This window comes from Pan paniscus, chromosome 13, assembly GCF_029289425.2.
Source record: "Pan paniscus chromosome 13, NHGRI_mPanPan1-v2.0_pri, whole genome shotgun sequence".
Lineage (NCBI taxonomy): Eukaryota > Metazoa > Chordata > Mammalia > Primates > Hominidae > Pan > Pan paniscus.
In genome coordinates this window covers 15,717,405-15,737,191 of record NC_073262.2, presented here as the reverse complement: position 1 = coordinate 15,737,191, position 19,787 = coordinate 15,717,405, and the positions used below count along the sequence as shown (strand labels likewise).

The following is a 19,787-nucleotide window of genomic DNA, read 5'->3' as shown; positions in this document are numbered from 1 at the left end:
CATTAGCTAACAAAAGTCAAATGTTTCTGTTATACTAATGTTCTCATTTTTAATGGTTGTTTTTCTAAAATCATCTCTAATGTGATCTGTATTTTCTAAAAAACAGACTGCAAATGGTGTGTGTATTTGTCATGAACCGAATGAATTCCCAGAACAGTGGTTTCACTCAGCGCAGGCGAATGGCTCTTGGGATTGTTATTCTTCTGCTTGTTGATGTGATATGGGTTGCTTCCTCTGAACTTACTTCGGTATGTACCTTTGGTCCAGGAATGATGTTACATTACAGCCACAATGTTACTCTTAACCTGTAGTAACTCTAGCCGTTACAATCTCCTGCTTTCTAAAAGCAGTATCTTAAATACTATTGAATTTTTTAAAAACGTTGAATTATTGCCAATTGAAGTTAAAACTGAAAGGATGATCCTTTTTATTGTTTCATACAGTTTTCTTGTATCTTTTAGGGAGGGTTACTTAGAGAGACTATGCATATTTTCTTACATTTGAAAGTGTTACTCGTGGCTTTTTTTCTAAATTCAAATTCTTTCTGTAAATATTATTTTCTAGTGAAATAACTGTCAGGATGCAAAACAATGTCACCATTTAGTAGAAAGTTCAGAGTGCTTTTGGACAAATGAGTAAAAATAATGAGTTTTCATGTATAGGTCACTGTTATAATGCCCATGAGTGGTTGCATCCACATTTATGCTTGCTGACTCAAACCTTATTATAAGATGCATGGTATACCTCATAATTTTCCTTCAGTTAAATTGTATCTTGACAGTTTCCTTCAGTTAAATTGTGTCTTTATTGATGACCTATTGGTAGTAATGTGGCATTTTGAATTTGCAAGCTAGTTTTTCTTTCTACTTGTATACTTTATTCTGCTTGGTTAATGATCCCTATAAAAAGCAACTTTTATTTTCAGAAGTCTGCATTTCAACTTCTACGTTGCAATTTTAAGGCGAATATACAGCAGGAAACTGGCATTTATAAAATGAACCTAATTTTCAAAAGAAGCAGTTTAATACTCAGGTCTCATATTGTAGCTAAGTAAATATTGACATTGGCATTGTATCCTATGAGTATATAAGTTTTTTTTTTTTTTTCTTTTTTTTTTGAGATGGAGTCTTGCTCTGCTCTGTCGCCCAGGCTGGAGTGCAATGGTGCGATCTTGGCTCACTGCAACCTCCGCCTCCCGGGTTCAAGGGATTCTCCTGCCCCGGCCCCCTGAATAGCTGGGATTACAGGCGCACCCCACCACGCCAGGCTAATTTTTGTATTTTTAGTAGAGACGGGGTTTCACCATGTTGGTCAGACTGGTCTCAAACTCCTGACCTCATGATCCGCCCGCCTCGGCCTCCCAAAGTGCTGGGATTACAGACGTGAGCCACCTCACCTGGCCAAGTATATAAGTTTTTATGCTTTTCAGAATTAATCTCTGGAATCTAATAGACCATATATTTTTTGCTTTAAAACTCTTCTCTAATCTTCTTTTAGATGAACATTTTGTACTTTTACCTCAAAGAAATGTCTTTGATATTGACAGGGAACTAAACCTATCTTTTAAATTTTATTTTCATTTAAAATAAATAGTTTGTTTTTATATATTAGTTAATAAAATTTAGGACAAAATAGCACCTGGTTAAATTATCATTTAACCATATCTAAGCAAAGTAGAAAGGAAAAAACAATTTGTTGTTTGTGGTAACCATTTCACAATGTATACATATATCGAAACACCGTGTTGTAAAAAATACATATATATATATATATATATATATATATATATATATATATTTTTTTTTTTTTGAGACGGAGTCTCGCTCTGTCGCCCAGGCTGGAGTGCAGTGGCGCGATCTCGGCTCACTGCAAGCTCCGCCTCCCGGGTTCACGCCATTCTCCTGCCTCAGCCTCCCGAGTAGCTGGGACTACAGGCGCCCGCTACCACGCCCGGCTAATTTTTTGTATTTTTAGTAGAGACGGGGTTTCACTGTGTTAGCCAGGATGGTCTCGATCTCCTGACCTCGTGATCCGCCCTCCTCGGCCTCCCAAAGTGCTGGGATTACAGGCGTGAGCCACTGCGCCCCGCCAAAATACATATATTTGGTGTTTGTCAGTTGTACTTTAATGAAACTGGAGGAAAAAACTCAACTTACCTTAATTTTTTTAAAGTAAAATATTTTAGTAAGAGGATATTTTACAATCTCATTATTCAAGAATATATGTAATGTCTCTACTTCTTCAACCAGTTATGCTCATTAAACTTTGGAGATAGGGCCAGGCGCAGTGGCTCACGCCTGAAATCCCAACACTTTGGGAAGATCAGGTGGGCAGATCACCTGAAGTCAGGAGTTCGAGACCAGCCTGGCCAACATGGTGAAACTCAGTCTCTACTAAATACAAAAATTAGCTGGGTGTGGTGGTGGGTGCCTGTAATCCCAGTTACTCTGGAGGCTGAGGCAGGAGAATCGCTTGAACCTGGGAGGCAGAGGTTGCAGTGAGCTGAGATCATGCCATTGCTCTCCAGCTTGGGCAACAAGAGTGAAACTCCTTTGCAAAAAAAAAAAAAAAAAAAAAAAAAAAAAGAAAAAACAAACTTTGGAGATAAAGTGTGTATTTCAAAAAGAAAATCAGTCTTTTTATTATGGATATTTTCTAACATATACAAAGTAGAATATTATAATGAGTCTCCATGTATTCGTTACTTAGCTTTAGCACTTAACCAAATTTGCCAACCTTATCAACCTCTCCTCAAAACTTTTTTTCCTGGAGCATTTTAAAGCATATGTCACATGCCATTTCACCCACAATTTCTTTCCTATTTACTTTAAACTGAAAAGGACTTTTAATTTTCTTAAACATAATCACTATGCCATTAACATAGTTAACACAATTAACTGTAATTGCTTAAGATCATCTGTTATCCAGTCTATGTTCAGTTTTCTCCAGTCCAGTTTTCTCCGGTGGTGTCAAGGACTTTTTTTTCCCATTAAGTTTGTTAGGATCTAAATGAAGATCACGCATTGCATTTGTGGTATCTTTTACTCCTTAACTGTATCTTCCCTCCTTTTTTTTAATACCATAAATTTGTTGGAGAAACTGGGTCATTTTTCCTATTGGATGTATCACACATTCTGGATTTGGCTGATTGTTTCCTTGGGGTATCATTTAACTTGTTATTTTTCTCTTATTTCTTGTAAAGTGGTAGTTAGGTGTAAAGTCTTGATTTAGGTTTAGTTTTCAGGAAAGAATACTTTGGGGTACTGAGTACTTCCTGTAACATTCCAGCATGACATACATAATGACTGCAAGTCTCACTTTAGATGATGCCAATTTAAGTACTATAAAATTCCTCACCAACTTTTAGGTAATAGTTGAATATCCACGTTTAAGTTGTCTAGATAAAGTATTTCATTAGGGGTTGCAAAATGGTGATTTTTTTTTTTGAGTTATTCCCTCTGTATTTATTAGCTGGAATTCTTTAAGTCTTTTTAATATGGCCTTATTAATCTTTTTTTTTTTTTTTTTGAGATGGGACAGAGTTTTGCTCTTGTCACCCAGGCTGGAGTGCAATGGCACTATCTCGGCTCACTGCAACCTCTGCCTCCCAGGTTCAAGCAATTCTCCTGCCTCAGCCTTCTGAGTAGCTGGGATTATAGGCACCTGCCACCACGCCCAGCTAATTTTTGTATTTTTAGTACAGACTGGGTTTCACTATGTTGGCCAGGCTGGTCTTGAACTCCTGACCTCAAGTGATCCACCCGCCTTGGCCTTCCAAAGTGTTGGGATTACAGGCGTGAGCCACTGTGCCTGACATCTTATTAATCTTTAACATTTTCTTTCCACCACAAGATGCCCTGGGCCCATCTTGTACATTTTCTGCTCCATACCTGGATTTGGCCATTTATTATAGGAGCCATTGTTTCTTTTTTCTTTTTTGGGGACAGAGTCTCACGCTGTTGTCCAGTATGGAATGGTGCAGTGGCATGATCTTGTCTCACTATAACCTCTGACTCCTGGGTTCAAGTGATTCTCCTGCCTCAGCCTCCAGAGTACCTGGGATTACAGGCGGGTGCCCCCATGTGCTGCAAATTTTTGTATTTTTTGTAGAGACAGGGTTTCACCATGTTGGCCAGGCTGGGCTTGAACTCCTGACTTCAAGTGATCCACCCGCCTCAGCCTCCCAAAGTGCTGGGATTATAGGTGTGAGCCACTGTGCCTGGCCAGAGCCATTGTTTCTTTTAGTGTAAAATGGCGTGGACCACCATTTACGTCCTAGAGTTGCACTTTCCTCCTGGATTGTCATTTTTTTCTATGCCTTTTTAGTGGATATAACTAGGAATTTTCTTAGGATATAAAAAATTGTGAGTTTATATTCACAATACACTAAAACAAACAAACAAACAAACAAAATTCTCCCTTGGGAAACGTCCATAACCTTGAAATTTGTCAGTCTCCTTTTGGTGCTCCGTGGCATCCTGAACCCCTCTCTTGTTACTTGGCACATGATGCTGTATTCTCTTCATATATATGTCTCCTCTATTAGATGTTAAGCTCCCCAAGGGCAGGATAACTTCCCTTCCTTCTCTTTTGTTTTTCTTTATGAGATAGGGTCTTTGCTCTGTTGCCCAGGCTGGAGTGCAGTGGCTTGATCATGGCTAACTGCAGCCTCAACCTTTGTGAACTCAGGGGATCCTCCTGCTTCAGCCTCCCAAGTAGCTGGGACTGAGGGTGCACGCCACCACCCTGGCTAATTTTTCTATTTTGTTGCAGAGACAGAGTTTTGCCGTGTTGCCTAGGCAGGTCTTGAAATTCTGGGCTCAAGCAATCTTCCTGTCTTGGTCTCCCCAAGTGCTGGGATTATTGGCTTGAGCCTCCACGCCTGGCCCTGTCTTACTTTTCTTTAGCTCCTAGTATAGACACTGTTTCGTAGTAGGTTTCAAGGAATGTTAAACCAAACTTATTTTAGCAGGTTGTTGCTGCTTTGTTTGGTGATATCCTTTTGTATGCAAGGTAAATACAGTATTCAGAAATGAATCTAAAATATTTTTGTAATCCGTTTGACTTTTTCTTTCCAAGTGAACTTCTGAAGAGTTAAAAATCATGTAGTGACTTTATTTTGGAGATGAGTAATAAGGTTTAAGGTCATCTCAGAGTTGTCTGTGTAACTTTTTCCTCTACAGTATGTTTTTACCCAGTACAACAAACCATTCTTCAGCACCTTTGCAAAAACATCTATGTTTGTTTTGTACCTTTTGGGCTTTATTATTTGGAAGCCATGGAGACAACAGTGTACAAGAGGACTTCGCGGAAAGCATGCTGCTTTTGTAAGTTTTTAATTTTAACTGTCTGTTAGGAAGGGGGTATAGATACATTTTTTCAAAGTTTAAAGATGTATTAGTTTCTTTAAGGGCAGTCATATTTTAAGTTGTTCAGTTAAGTGAGTGAAGATGATATAAGAAAACCAGTTCTTGTCCAAAATTTTAAATTTATTCTTCTAATTAAGTAGTATCAGAATAGTTTGTGAGAACTCTTACTCCATGACATTTTCTGAGTTGTTAAAAATTGTTGAATTAGCCCAAATCAATTAATGTGGCAATGAAGATGAAAGTAAGGAATAAGAAGAATATCAAGAGTCTGTCATTTGCAGATTGGATGAGTATCCTCTAATTGTTAGGTGGATTCTGGAAATAAAAAAATTCAAAGTTTTATGTATTAAAATGAGAATATCATATTTCCAGACGTATTTTAGATGTTTGGCTAATCAAATTATATTCTTTGATTGATGTAATATAATATAATATGCTCATTCATAGTGTTGAAAGAAATATGAGTTTATATAATGATATATCTTCCTTATAGAAGTAGAAATTTTGAATTATTGAGAATGAAGAATTATAAAACTTCCTTATGTTAATCCTTTTAAAAAATTCTTTATTATGTTAGAATATATATAATGTGAAATACACCATTTTAACTATTTTTAAATGTATAGTAGTGGCATTAAGCGCATTGACTTTGCTCTACAACCATCAGCTCCAGAATTTTTCATCATCCTAGACCGAAAGTCTGTACACAGACTTAGAAATAACTACTATTCATTCTTCCCTCCAAACCCTAGTAACCACTGTATTATTTTCTGTCTCTCTTAATCTTTTTCTTTCGTGTGTATTATTTTTTGTGGGTTAAAATAGTATTGTTTCTTGTCTTATCTAATAAGTACATCCTTTTTAAAATTATTAATTTATTTTTAGAGACAGGGTCTCACTTTGTTGCCCAGGCTGGAGTGCAGTGGTTTAATCACAGTTTGCTGTAACCTTGAATCCTGGGCTCAAGCAGTCTACTTGCCTCAGTCTCTCAAGTAGCTGAGTACATAGCCACGCAACACCACACCCCACTAATTTTTGTATTTTTTGTAGAGACAGTGTCTCACTATGTTGCTCAGGCTGATCTCAAAGTCTGGCCTCAGGCATTCCACCGTCTTGGCCTCCCAAAGTGCTGGGGTTACAGACCTGAGCCACTACACCCAGCAGTCAGGGGCTTTCAATAATTGTTTTTTAAAGCTGGGCTTGGTGGCTCATGCCTGTAATCCCAGCATGTTGGGAGGCCGAGGCAGGCAGATCTCTTGAGCCTCAGGAGTTCAAGACCTGCCTGGGCCATAGTGGCTTATGCCTCTTATCCCAGCACTTTGGGAGGCCAAGGGGGCGAATCATGAGGTCAGGAGATCGAGACCATCCTTGGCCAACATGGTGAAACCCCGTCTCTACTAAAAATACAAAAATTAACTGGGCATGGTGGCGCACTCCTGTAGTCCCAGCTGCTCTGGAGGCTGAGGCAGGAGAGTTGCATGGACTTGGGAGTCAGAGGTTGCGGTGAGCTGAGATCGCACCACTGCACTCCAGCCTGGTGACAGAGCGAAACTCCGTCTCAAAATAAATAAATAAAAAACAATTAAAAACAATTTTTTAAATGTAGGTGAAGCCTGCAAATGTATACTCATGTACACACATAAATTTAACTTACCAAAAATATGAGTATGTATTTTTTTACTTTGCAAAAGTAATACATATACATTGCAGAAATTATATATACATCATAATATCACATGTAGGGATAAATTGTATGTGTATTAGTATAGGTATATTGTTGAAAATTTAGAAGCTACAGAGAAACAAAAAGAGGAAAATAAATGCTACCATTCAAGGAATAACCACTGATAATATTTTGACATATATCCTGCCATTCTTTTCATGTGTGTATTTTTTATTTTTTACAAAAATGGAATTGGGCCTGGTGTGGTATCTCATGCCTATTATTCCAGCACTTTAGGAAGCTGAGGTGGGTGGATCACTTGAGGCCAGGAGTTTGAGACCAGCCTGGCTAACATGGTGAAACTCTGTCTCTACTAAAAATACAAAAAATTAGCCAGTCGTGGTGGTGCACTCCTGTAATCCCGGTTAGTCGGGAGGCTGAGGCATGAGAATTGCTTGAAGTCGGGAGGTGAAGGTTACAGTGAGCAGAGACTGAACCACTACACTCCAGTCTGGGTGACAGAGTGAGACTGTCTCAAAAAAATAAAATAAAAACAAAAATGGAATTCTTTTCAAGGTTAATCCATATTGTAGTGTTTCTGTACTTCATTCATTTTTTGTTGCTGTTGTTGAGACAGAGTCTCACTCTCTTGTCCAGGCTAGAGTGCAGTGGCGCGATCTCAGCTCACTGAAACCTCCACCTCCTGGGTTCAAGTGATTCTCCTGCCTCAGCCTCCTAAGTAGCTGGGATTACAGGTGCCCGCCACCATGCCCGGCTGATTTTTGTATTTGTAGTAGAGACGGGGTTTCACCATGTTGGTCAGGCTGGTCTTGAACTCCTGACCCCAAGCGATCCACCCCTCTCGGCCTCCCAGAGTGCTGGGATTATAGGCGTGAGCCACTGCGCCCGGCCAAATAATGTCATTTTTAAAGCTTTTAATTCTTATTGCTAAATTACTGTCTGTAATGGTTGCATTAATTCTTATCTCTGTTAGCAGTATATAATTAAACCCTTGTTAAACACTCATTAAATCTCATGATTGAACCCTTACCAACATCCCATCATTTGCCAACTTGACAGGTGAACAATGATGATAGCTTGTTTAATGTGCATGTTTTTGGTTACTTTTTCATATATTTTTTGGAAAGTAGAACTCTTGTGTGTGTTGTCTGTGTCTTATTTTTCTACATTGACTCCCTTTTTGTTACTGATTTGTTAGGGTTCTTTTACAGCATGGGCTCTAGTGTTTGAATCTTGTTCTATCACTTGCCAGTTTTTGATCTTGGGCAAGTTTTTTAACCTCTTCAGACTTTCAGCAGAGATAATGATAGACTAGCTGTGGATATGAAATGAAATCATATTTACATAGCATTAGCGCAGTGATTCTTAAAGTGTGATCCAGACCTTGAAATTCATTCAGGGTTTTTTTTTTTTGAGACGGAATCTTGCTCTGTGGCCCAGGTTGGAGTGCAGTGGCGTGATCTCGGCTCACTGCAACCTCCACGTCCTGGTTCAAGCGATTCCCCTGCCTCAGCCTCCTGAGTAGCTGGAATTACAGGCATGCGCCACTGTGCCTAGCTAATTTTTGCATTTTTTAGTAGAGATGGGGTTTCACCACGTTGGCCAGGCTGGTCTCAAACTCCTGACCTCAAGTGATCAACCCACCTCAGCCTCCCAAACTGCTGGGATTACAGGTGTGAGCCACCGTGCTTGGTCTCATTCAGAGGTTTTTGAGGTCAAAATTAATTTCATAATAATACCAAGATGTTTCTTACCTTTTTTTTTTTTTCTTTTTTTGAGACGTAATCTTGCTGCCCAGGCTGGAGTGCAATGGCACAATCTTGGCTCACTGCAACCTCCACCTTCAGAGTTAAAGTGATTCTCCTGTCTCAGCCTCCCGAGTAGCTAAGATGACAGGCACGTGCCAACACTGCTAGCTAATTTTTTTGTATTTTTAGTAGAGACAGGGTTTTACCATGTTGGTCAGGCTAGTCTTGAACTCCTGACCTCAAATGATCCCCCAGCCTTGGCCGTTACTTGCCTTTTTAACTAACCCATCCCTCTTTTCCCTACTTATCTGAAATGTTATAGTAGTGTTGTGAAAAGGGCATAAGCTTTGGTTTTAGACTAACTTGGGTTTTAATCCTGACTGTCAGGATTAAAAATCTCTCAGCCTCAAATTTTTCATCAATAAAATGAAGATAATACCTACCTCACAATGGTGAATATGTGGCATTAGCTGCTATTATTATTAGTAACAGTTTTAGTCTTACAGGTTGATTCTGGATTTTTGCTTCTATTTATCTGAGTTATGTCTGACTAGTCCTACAGTATAATGTAAGTTTCATTGAATTTTGTATCTTGTTATCTGTATTTAGTTTGCAGATGCTGAAGGTTACTTTGCTGCTTGCGCAACAGATACAACTATGAATAGTTCTTTGGTAAGTGCTTCTTTTCTTGTCAGGAATAGAGAGGTGGGGTTGAGCCATGGTAGGAAAAACTGAAACAGTTTTGATGGCAGCAAAGCTGTATTACAACATAGATATGGCTCAATATTGGGTGCCCATCATTAGGATTGTAATTTGGTACTTTTTTTCTCCTTAGGGGTACCTGGGGCCTAGAGGTAAGCAATTTAGCTGCCTCTGAAGAGAGAGGGGAAGGGAAAACTGGTTCAGGAGTGAAAATAATAAAGGACAATCCTTTGTTACTAACCGACTTTTTCACTTCATGCACATTATTATTATCACTTAGAAACAAATATTTTTGACACTAAGACTATATAGGCAAATTATTCGTTTGTTCCACAAATTTTTTACAGTGACAAATCTGTGTTAAACACATTCTAGGCTCTGAAGATACAGCTTTGTTTTAGTGCGTGAGTGTGTGCGTATTTGCGAGGGGACAGGTAATAAGCAAGTAAAGTAATTGACATAGTCACTTATTTTAAGTATTTGTAATCTAGTTGGAGAGGTAGTATATAAAAATCTTTTTTTAAGATGATCACTCAGGCATCTCTTTTTTTATTTTTTATTTTTAGATTTCTTTTTAGAGACAGGGTTTTGGTCTATTGCCTCTGGTGGAGTACAGTGGCACAATTATGGCTTATTGTAACTTTCAACTGCTGGGCTTAAGCAATCACCTTGTCTCAGCCTCCTAAATACAAGCATACTCCACCACTAACTTTTTATTTTTGCTTTCTAGAAACATGGTCTTGCTGTGTTGCTCAGGGTGGCATCTCTTTAAAATGTATTTTTAATGATACTTGTTTTCTTTCCAAACATGGCATTTTATCTGAGAAAAATTTTAGTTACTCTAAAATTTAATAGCAATTTGTGAAGCACTGGCTTGGTGACCTTATTCACAGCACAGTTTCTTGTTTGTCTCTCTGTTTTTTAGAACTGCAATGGCATGCAGAGTAGGTTAATAGATACTATGAGGAATTTTTTTTTCCTGGGATCTTAAGCATCAATAAAATAATTTAATATCATTTGTCTCTATCAGTACAGAGGGCAAAGTTGAGATGGCAGCCTGCTCTTCTGGCTACTCTTGTACTAATTCTTACTATTATCTGTAAGATGGATATGTCAAATTGCTCTAGGCCAGATGCCGTAATGAAAACTTCAGTGTAACAAAGAGATTATGTCTGTTTCCAGACCCACTGTCCCTTCATTTACTGAATTTTTTGTTGTTGTTGTTGGTAGAGCTCTGTACCAGGAGTTAAAAGAGAAATCAAAGAAATAAAAAAAGTTCTGTTAATTTTGAAGAATTAGCCTAGTTGGAGATTTGTACCTTAAATATAGATCATCTGAAGAACATTTGCAAAAACAGTTGAGGAATTTATAACTACCTAAAAATATGGACCTTTGGAGCATGGTTAGACAAACCTGGCTTTAATTGTTTTGTCTGCTACCTGATTACTTTATACCTCAGCTTTATTCTCTAAAAGTATAAATATTATTATTATTTTGAGATGGAGTCTCGCTCTGTCACCCAAGCTGGAGTGCAGTGGCGCAATCTCAGCTCACTGCACAACCTCCGTCTCCTGGTTTCAAGCGATTTGCCTACCTCCACCTCATGAGTAGCTGGGATTACAGGCACACACCACCACGCTCAGCTAATTTTTGTATTTTAGTAGAAATGGGGTTTCACCATGTTGGCCAGGCTGGTCTCGAACTCCCGACCTCAAGTGATCTGCCCGCCTCAGCCTCCCAAAGTTCCGGGATTACAGGCCTGAACCACTGTGCCGGCCATATTCTATAAAATTATTGTGAGTGCTAATGAGAAATATATGTTTAACTGCTCTAGAGTTGGTACTCAATACACCGTAAGAACTGGTAAGTAGTAGCTATTTTGTGTAAAGGTCTTCAAGAATTTTAGTTTTTTATTGAGTTTTACATAATAAGAGGAGACAATTTAGTAAATATAAATACATACTATATACCTGGTTATCAGTTTGTTATCTGCCTTGCCTGTTAGACTGCATGATCACTGAGGAAGAGACTGCTTTTATTCACCCTTCTATCCCCAGGACTTAGAACAGCGTCTGACATAGTAGGAGCTCAGACTCCTACTATGAGCACTTGTTAAATGAATGAAAAGGAATGAGAGAGAATCTGTTAGCTGAGATGGAATCTGTTAGCTAAGAAAGAGATATGTTTTTATGACATTTAAATATTAGATATCATAATATGCCAATGCTGTTATATTACATTGCTAAACTGTAAACTGATTCTTTTCTGTCATTGTAGCTGTATGGATCTGTTGAGTTTCCTTTTTTAAGTCTTGAAAATTGCTGTTTAAACTTTGTGGTGAACAACCACGTTTTAGATGGTATTTGTGTCTACATACTATCCATTTAAATTTTAACCACTATGTTAGCTTTTATATTTGTTGTTTATATTTTTTTCTGTTACATTCCAGAGTGAACCTCTGTATGTTCCTGTGAAATTCCACGATCTTCCAAGTGAAAAACCTGAGAGCACAAACATTGATACTGAAAAAAGTAAGCAAAACTTGGAAATGGGTAGAAAGTTTACCTTTATTCAAGCCACTTCAGAACTTAGTGATGATGTGGGTTGACTGAAACATGTAGCAGTTCTGCTCCATGTGGTGTTGACTCAGCCTATAGTCTTCTAGAAGTTTGACTGGATTGTGAATCTAATATAGTATAATCATTTTTGTATTATTTCAACTGGAAATAATTTCCAAATACCATAAATCTCTATGGTTTCATCATATATATGTATACACACATACACACATGCATCACACGCTCATATATAAACAAATAATATCCTCTTAAATATGCCCTCAAAGAGCCTAATAGCAAATTATAAGAGTTTTGCTGATTCTGTGAATTTAGTAAAGAATGCCACCTTTAACATAAGGTGCAGTGTTTATCCTTAATTTCCCTTGCAAGAAATGGACCTATAGAGAATAGTTCTGCGTGCTTGCCGAAGAAACTAATTCTCGTAAATTGGGTATGTGTGAGGAAAAATCCAAATAAAGTTTTACTAGGAATACTAAAATAGTAAATCAAACTAAAATCCTGAAATAGGCAGTTATGTATATACAGTACACAATTGCAGAAACCTTGTTTGAATATTGGTCTCATTTTAAACCTTTTACAACATTTTTGTAGATGAAATCATTTTTCCTTTTAACTCTTTTAAGTGAACAAAGTTGTCTCAGGTAATGATATACCTCTTTTTGGTTTCCTTTGACTGTCTTACTCTGATCATAGATGAACTTATACATTTATCAGTAAATTAAAACTTGTGACTTTTGTTGGAGAGGAATTATTTAATTGTTTCATATTATGCTCTTCCTTTTAAGCCCCCAAAAAGTCTCGTGTGAGGTTCAGTAATATCATGGAGATTCGACAGCTTCCGTCAAGTCATGCATTGGAAGCAAAGTTGTCTCGCATGTCATATCCTGTGAAAGAACAAGAATCCATACTGAAAACTGTGGGGAAACTTACTGCAACTCAAGTAGCGAAAATTAGCTTTTTTTTTTGCTTTGTGGTAGGTCTTTTATGATATGTTTGCATATGATGTTTGAAACTTGAATTTTAAGACTGTATACATACCAACAATATAGGATTGAAGTGTGAGACAATTAGGTTGTTTAATCATGACTTTAAACTCTGCTATTTGATACCTGTAGGAAGTTAGGGTATCAAAATTAATAAATGCTTGATATACCTCAAAGAGTTAGAATTCAATAAGTCCTATAACACTTCAGCTATTTACATATATACACAAACTTACGAACACACACAGGTTGGGAAGTTCTTCAGAATTTAGCATTGCCTCATGCTCAAAATTATGAATAGAGTTATTTTACACTGTGATATATGTATATACAAAGGCTAGTAAATATCCAGATAAGAGTTTACTGTATGCATTGATTTTTTTCAAATAAGTGTTTTGCAGTTTTATATTCATATAAATGAGGTTAAGTATTATTTTGTCAAGTACTCAGTATATTTCTACAGAATTTCTGGTTGTATTATTTATAGTTTCTTTTTAAAGATAGAAACTGAAAAATGTGCTTAAGATTTCACATCGAATAATGATGGAGTAAATAAAGTATTGTTATTTTGGGCTAAGCTGGGATTAGAGACTTGTCTGAGTTAGAACTCTAACATGTAGAATTTAAAAAATGAATTTCTGTGATATTTTATGTGTACATCATTGGAAGTAGCCTAATCCAAGGTTTTTTAAATATGAGCCTTTAAGATTCAAATTTGTACTGAGCATCTTAAACCCCTAAACAATGAAATGCTAATGTCAATGTTATTAGCCTGATTATAAAATTTTTTTAACGTCATGATTTTGCCTTTCATACTCATTAAAATAGCCCATTTTTCTCCATTCCCTGGCTCTACTAATAACACTATTCTTTATAGCATATTTAAAGATATGTGCAGATAATAGCCTTTTTAAGAATTAATTTTTGAAATTATAATAAAGTATTACATAAAATATACCATTTTGATCTTTTTTTTTTTTTTTTTAAATGGAGTTTCGCTCTTGTTGCCCAGGCTGGAGTGCAATGGCGCGATCTCAGCTCACCACAACCTCTGCCTCCTGGATTCAAGCAATTCTCCTGCCTCAGCCCCACGAGTAGCTGGGATTACAGGCATGCGCCACCACACCCAGCTAATTTTGTATTTTTAGTAGAGACAGGATTTCTCCATGTTGGTCATGCTGGTCTTGAACTTCTGACCTCAGGTGATTCCCCCTGCCTCAGCCTGCCAAAGTGTTGGGATTACAGGCATGAGCCACCGCTCCTGGCCCTGATCATTTTTAAGTGTACAGTAAGTGGCATAAAGTACATTCACATTGTTGCACAACCATCACCCCATCCATCCACAGAATTTTTTCATCTTATAAAACTGAAAGTATCCGTTAAACAATAGCTCCTCTTTCCCACCACCCCCAGCCCCTGGCAACCACTATTCTGTTTCTGTTTCTATGGATTTGACTACTCATAAGTACCTCATGTTGAGTGGAATCATACAGCATTTGTCTTTTTGAGACTGGTTTATTTCACTTAGCATAATGTCCTCCAGGTTCATCCAGGTTGTAACTTGTGTCAGAATTTCCTTTCTTTTGAAGGCAGAATAATATTTCATTGTACAGATATACCATCTTTTCTTTATTCATTATTCTGTCAATAGATGCTTGGGTCACTTTGACCATAAATGGTCTTTAAATAATAGCAACTTAAAATACATTGTGAAAGCAGAGAGCTAACAGATAATTTCAGTTTTATAAGATGAAAAAATCTGGCCAGGTGGGGTGGCTCACGCCCATAGTCCCAGCACTTTGGGAGGCTGAGGTGGGTGGATCACGAGGTGAAGAGATTGAGACCATCCTGGCCAATGTGGTGAAACCCCATCTCTACTAAAAATACAAAAATTAGCTGGGCATGGTGGTGTGCACCTGTAGTCTCAGCTACTCAGGAGGCTGAGGCAGGAGAATCGCTTGAACCCAGGAGGTGGAAGTTGCAGTGAGCCGATACGGCGCCACTGCACTCCAGCCTGGGTGACTGAGCGAGGGTCTGTCCCAAAAAAAAAGAAAAAGAAAAAAATCCTGTGGATGGATGGGGTGATGGTTGCATAACAATGTGAATGTACTTTATGCCATTAACTGTACACTTAAAAATGATCCAAATGGTATATTTTATGTATATTGTAATTTCAAAAAATAATTTTTAAAAACACTATTATCTGCACATACCTTTAAATCTGCTATAAAGACTAGTGTTATTACATAACAATTTACATAGTACATTTCTCTCAGAGTTTTAAGTTAGGAAAACGTTTGCTTTTTCCAAGGAAGAGAGATAGTTCCTTTTAACAGACAATAAGCTGTGTAACTCAGGGGTTTTCCTATTGCCTCCCTGCCTTTCTGCCTACGGATGAGTTGTGTGCTCACCTGAAGTAGCTTTCTTCCTTTAAACTGAAGTTTCTGATACAATCATCACGTTCCACAGCCAGCTCCCACTCCATTACTCATTTAATCTGGCTCTTATCTTTTTACTCTTGTTTTAATTTTTACCGTATTACAATTGGTCCTTGAACAACATGGGTCTGTATTGCACAGGTATGCTTACACACAGATTTTCATCTATCTCTGCCACACCTAAAACAGCAAGACCAATCCCTTCTCTTCCCCAGCCTTCTTACACAACATGAAGATGACGAGGATGAAGACCTTTCTGTGATGATTCATTTCCACTTAATGAGTCATAAATATATTCTTTCTTATGATTTTCTTAATAGCATTTCTTTAGCTTACTTTATTGTAAGCATATAGTATACAATACATACAACATACAAAATACCTGTTAATCATTACTTATGTTATTAGTAGGGTTTCCAGTCACCTGTAGTCTATCAGTAGTTACGTTTTGGGGGAGTCAAGAGTTATAGCAGATTTTTTATTGCCTGAGGGTTTGTCCCCTAATCTCCATGTTGTTCAAGGGTCAACTATAGATGCTTTTATTACACATCTCCTTTGAAAACTGGGTAGCATATAATTAATACATTTTAGTCCTGCCTGACACTCATTTAAAACAAGCAAACAGAGATCCCAACTAATAACATGAATATGTGAGACTTTAAACTATTTTTATTACATACGTAATTATCATACTACAAATCCCAAAGATTTTCTTTTGATTTACATAGCAGAATATTATTAATCAAGTTACCACTAAAATAAAGGCATTTCTTTGGGAAGTCAGAGGAATATAGTCCAGACATACAGTTGGCCCTCCAAATCCTTGAGTTCTCCCTCCTTGGATCCAACCAACTGCAGATCAAAAATAATGAAGGTGAAAAAATAGAAGAATAGCAATACAACGATAAAAATAATAGAGATTAAAAAACAATAGCACAACAACTATTTACATTGTCTTAGGTACAAGTAATCTAGAGACGATTTAACGTATATGGGAGGATGTGTGTAGGTTGTATCCAAATGCTATGCCATTTTATATAAGGGACTTGAGCATCTTTGGATTTTGATACCTTTGGGGTTGGGATCCTGAACCCAATCCCCTGCAGATACTGAGAGAAAACTAGCTTTTTGGAAACCTAGCTTAATAGAATGATAAGCTTTAGATAAGGTTAAGAGCAGTGCTGTTCAATAGAAATATCACATGAGCCTCAAATGCAGGCCACAAACATAGTTTTAAATTATCTAGTAGATACATTTAAAAAAGGAAAAGGAAACATGTTATCAATTTCAATATTATATTTGTATTTAGCCCACTATATGTAAAAATATTATTTCAACATGTTATTGATGTAAAAATTATTGATGAGATAGTTTACATTCTTTTTTGGTACTAAAATCTTCTAAACCCAGTATGCATTATACTTAAAGCACTTTTCAATTCAGACCAGCCAATTTCAATTGCTCAGTAGCCATGTGTGGCTAGTGTCTAATGTATTGGACAGTGTAGATCAAAAGGAGTTAATGATTACTGTATTTGCCAGTCTTCTTTGAATATCTTTTGTCTTACTAGGTTTTTTTTTTTTCTGTAAAATATAATTTAGGTGATACTGGCTTTATCAAGAATATCTCTTACTACATATCCAAAGTAAATGAAATCAGTATCTCAAAGAGTTATCTGTACCTCCATGTTTATTTTACAATATTCATCATAGACAAGATATGGGAACAACCTGAGTGTCTATCGATGGGTGAATATATATATAGTACATTTTCATGGCTGAACATAATGTAATATTATTCAGCTCTAAAAAGAAGGAAATCCTGCCATTTGCAACAACATGGACAAACCTGAAAGACATTATGCTAAATGAAATAAGCCAGGCATAGAATGTCAAATACTCACAAATATGATCTCACTTACGTATGTAGAACCTAAAAAAGAAGGAAAGAGTAGAATGGTAGGGAAATGGGGACGTGTTGGTCAAAGAGTACATGATTGCAATTATAAGATGAATAAGTTCTGGGAACTAATGTATATGGAGACTTCAGATAACAGTACTATATTCTTTACTTGTAATTTGATAAGAGCAGATTCTTAAGTGTGTTCATCACATATACACGCAGAAAAATGGTAACTATGGATGATGATGGATGTGCTCATTAATTTGACTATGGTAATCAGTAGACAATGTCGTGTATATTAAATCATGTCATATACCTTGAACATACACTTTTTATCAAATATTAACATTTTATGACAATTTAAAAATGAATTACTAATGAAATTATGAAATATATTAATTATTTGCTATAATTATTCATAAATGGTTATCCTCAACTCTGAAATAATGAAGGGAGACGTTGTATGGACAATTTCTATTGGAGGATGGTTGAGATGGGTCTTCTTTGGTGATGAGGGTGCTGTGGAAACAAGAGCCAGAGAATGGAGTTTGGGGAGAGGTAGAGAGTGGGAAGGTTATTCTGGAAAGAATTCACAGCTAATGAAGGATTCTTACGACCTTTGAATGCTTCTTATCTAAGTGATCTGTTTTTATTTATTTACCTTGAATTAGCATGGACCAGTGAGGTTGTTTGGAAAATGAGCACAATATTTAAGTATAAAAATAGTAAGAGAAGTGGGTCAAGAAAGCTAATAATCACTCTGTGAGCATTATCTGTTCATGGAGAAAATCTTTGACAGATAAGATTAAGGGTAAAATCTTCTTTTCTAGCACTTCATCGGCATGCAGATTGTGGCTTCTCTTGCCATATATGTTTGATATTGCCCATCAACTGTTAACTCATTTTATCTAGATAGGCATGTGAAATTATCTAGGAAATCAAAGGATTGCAGATGGAATCAGAACCACGTTGCCACAGTTTCATTCTGGCTTTAGCCTTGAGTACAGTATGGACTGAATGGAGACTACTAGGCTCTCAGCCATCTGCTGCGTTCTGGTAGTGCTCTACAATCATGTGTCTCTACTACTTCTTTGCAATGTAAATACTAGTGTAAAACTACTCAGCCACAAGCTCTGAAAGAGATCGAGAGATGTCCTTCTCTTAATAGAGATAAGTCATTTGGTGGAATAACTCTTCGAGTCAACCAGTGTAAGTAACAGAGACACCAAAAACTAGCCATTAGTTTAGTTTGCTTGACCCAGCAATCTACCTCTTAGTATATGCTTTGGTGACACTCATGTACTTATGCACCAGGTGGCAGGTGTGTACTAGAATTAAGATATTCATAGTAGCATTGTTTCAGATAGTAAAAAAGTGTTAGCCACAAAAAAATGGATGAATTATCAGTGAAAATTACTGAACTTTGGACACACACACATCCTGCCAACCTTCATCAAAAAAAGCATTATTTCTTATTCTCCATCCTAACCTAGATAAGTGGAAGAGAAGAAAGAATTTTTTTAAAAAAGTCCTGATAGCTGGAAAACTTCCTTCACTGTATCCAAAGTTATGAGAACTCTTTGGGTTGTGTTTCCAAACTGAGATTCAGAAACGCAATCACAATTAATCAATAAATTATCATTTTCATAGGACATTTCTAAGTTTCCAAAGTGAATATAGCCTTTTATTTTTCAATCCAGCTAGCTAGCTAGGTCCATCCATATCCATGCACATCATCTGGTTTAATAGATTTCTCATTATGCTGTATTCATCTGTATATATTCTAATGTTGGAGAATTTTCTCAAATTTAAATATGATTTAGATAACAGAGTGTCAGCAGTACTTAGATAAAGCGATTTTTTTTTTTTTTTTTGAGAAATGGTCTCTCTGTCACCTAGGCTGAAGTGCAGTGAGGCAGTTATACCTCACTGCAGCCTCAACCTCCCAGGCTCAAGTAATCCTCCCACCTCAGCCTCCTGAGTAGCTGGGATTACAGGTGTGCACTACCATGCCTGGCTAATTTTTGTATTTTTTTTTGTAGAAATGGGGTTTCACTGTGTTGCCCAGGCTGGTCTTTCTGGGCTCAAGCAATCCACCCACCTCAGCCTCCCAAAGTGCTGGGATTACAGGCATGAGCCACTACGCGCAGCCTAGATAAAGCAAATTTTTAAATTGATTTGATACTTGATTTTACTCATTAAAAAAAAAACCTGAATGCTAATTGTTAACCAACTATTGTTAAATTTTAAGGGCAATTGGGTAGCATGGTCTTAGGTCTGATTATAAATGTTTGTCTTTTTTGGGAGCCTGTGATTTTTTCAATACAAAGCAGCTTTTAAAACATCTTGTGAGAACGGTATTTAGGAGGAGAACAAAAAAGG

The 19,787-nt window shown here is 37.0% G+C and overlaps 1 protein-coding gene across 11 annotated transcripts in view; it reads left to right on the top strand.

Annotated features, from left to right (window-relative positions):
- Positions 1-19,787, top strand: part of SLC35F5 (solute carrier family 35 member F5) — a 116,770-nt gene that overhangs the window by 68,099 nt on the left and 28,884 nt on the right. For all 11 annotated transcript variants that reach the window (XM_063595102.1, XM_063595098.1, XM_063595099.1 and 8 more), the window contains 5 exons: positions 107-248; positions 5,184-5,327; positions 9,411-9,473; positions 11,953-12,034; positions 12,868-13,055. In XM_063595102.1, the coding sequence (XP_063451172.1) occupies positions 107-248; positions 5,184-5,327; positions 9,411-9,473; positions 11,953-12,034; positions 12,868-13,055 (619 nt within the window). The remainder of the gene's footprint in view (positions 1-106; positions 249-5,183; positions 5,328-9,410; positions 9,474-11,952; positions 12,035-12,867; positions 13,056-19,787) is intronic.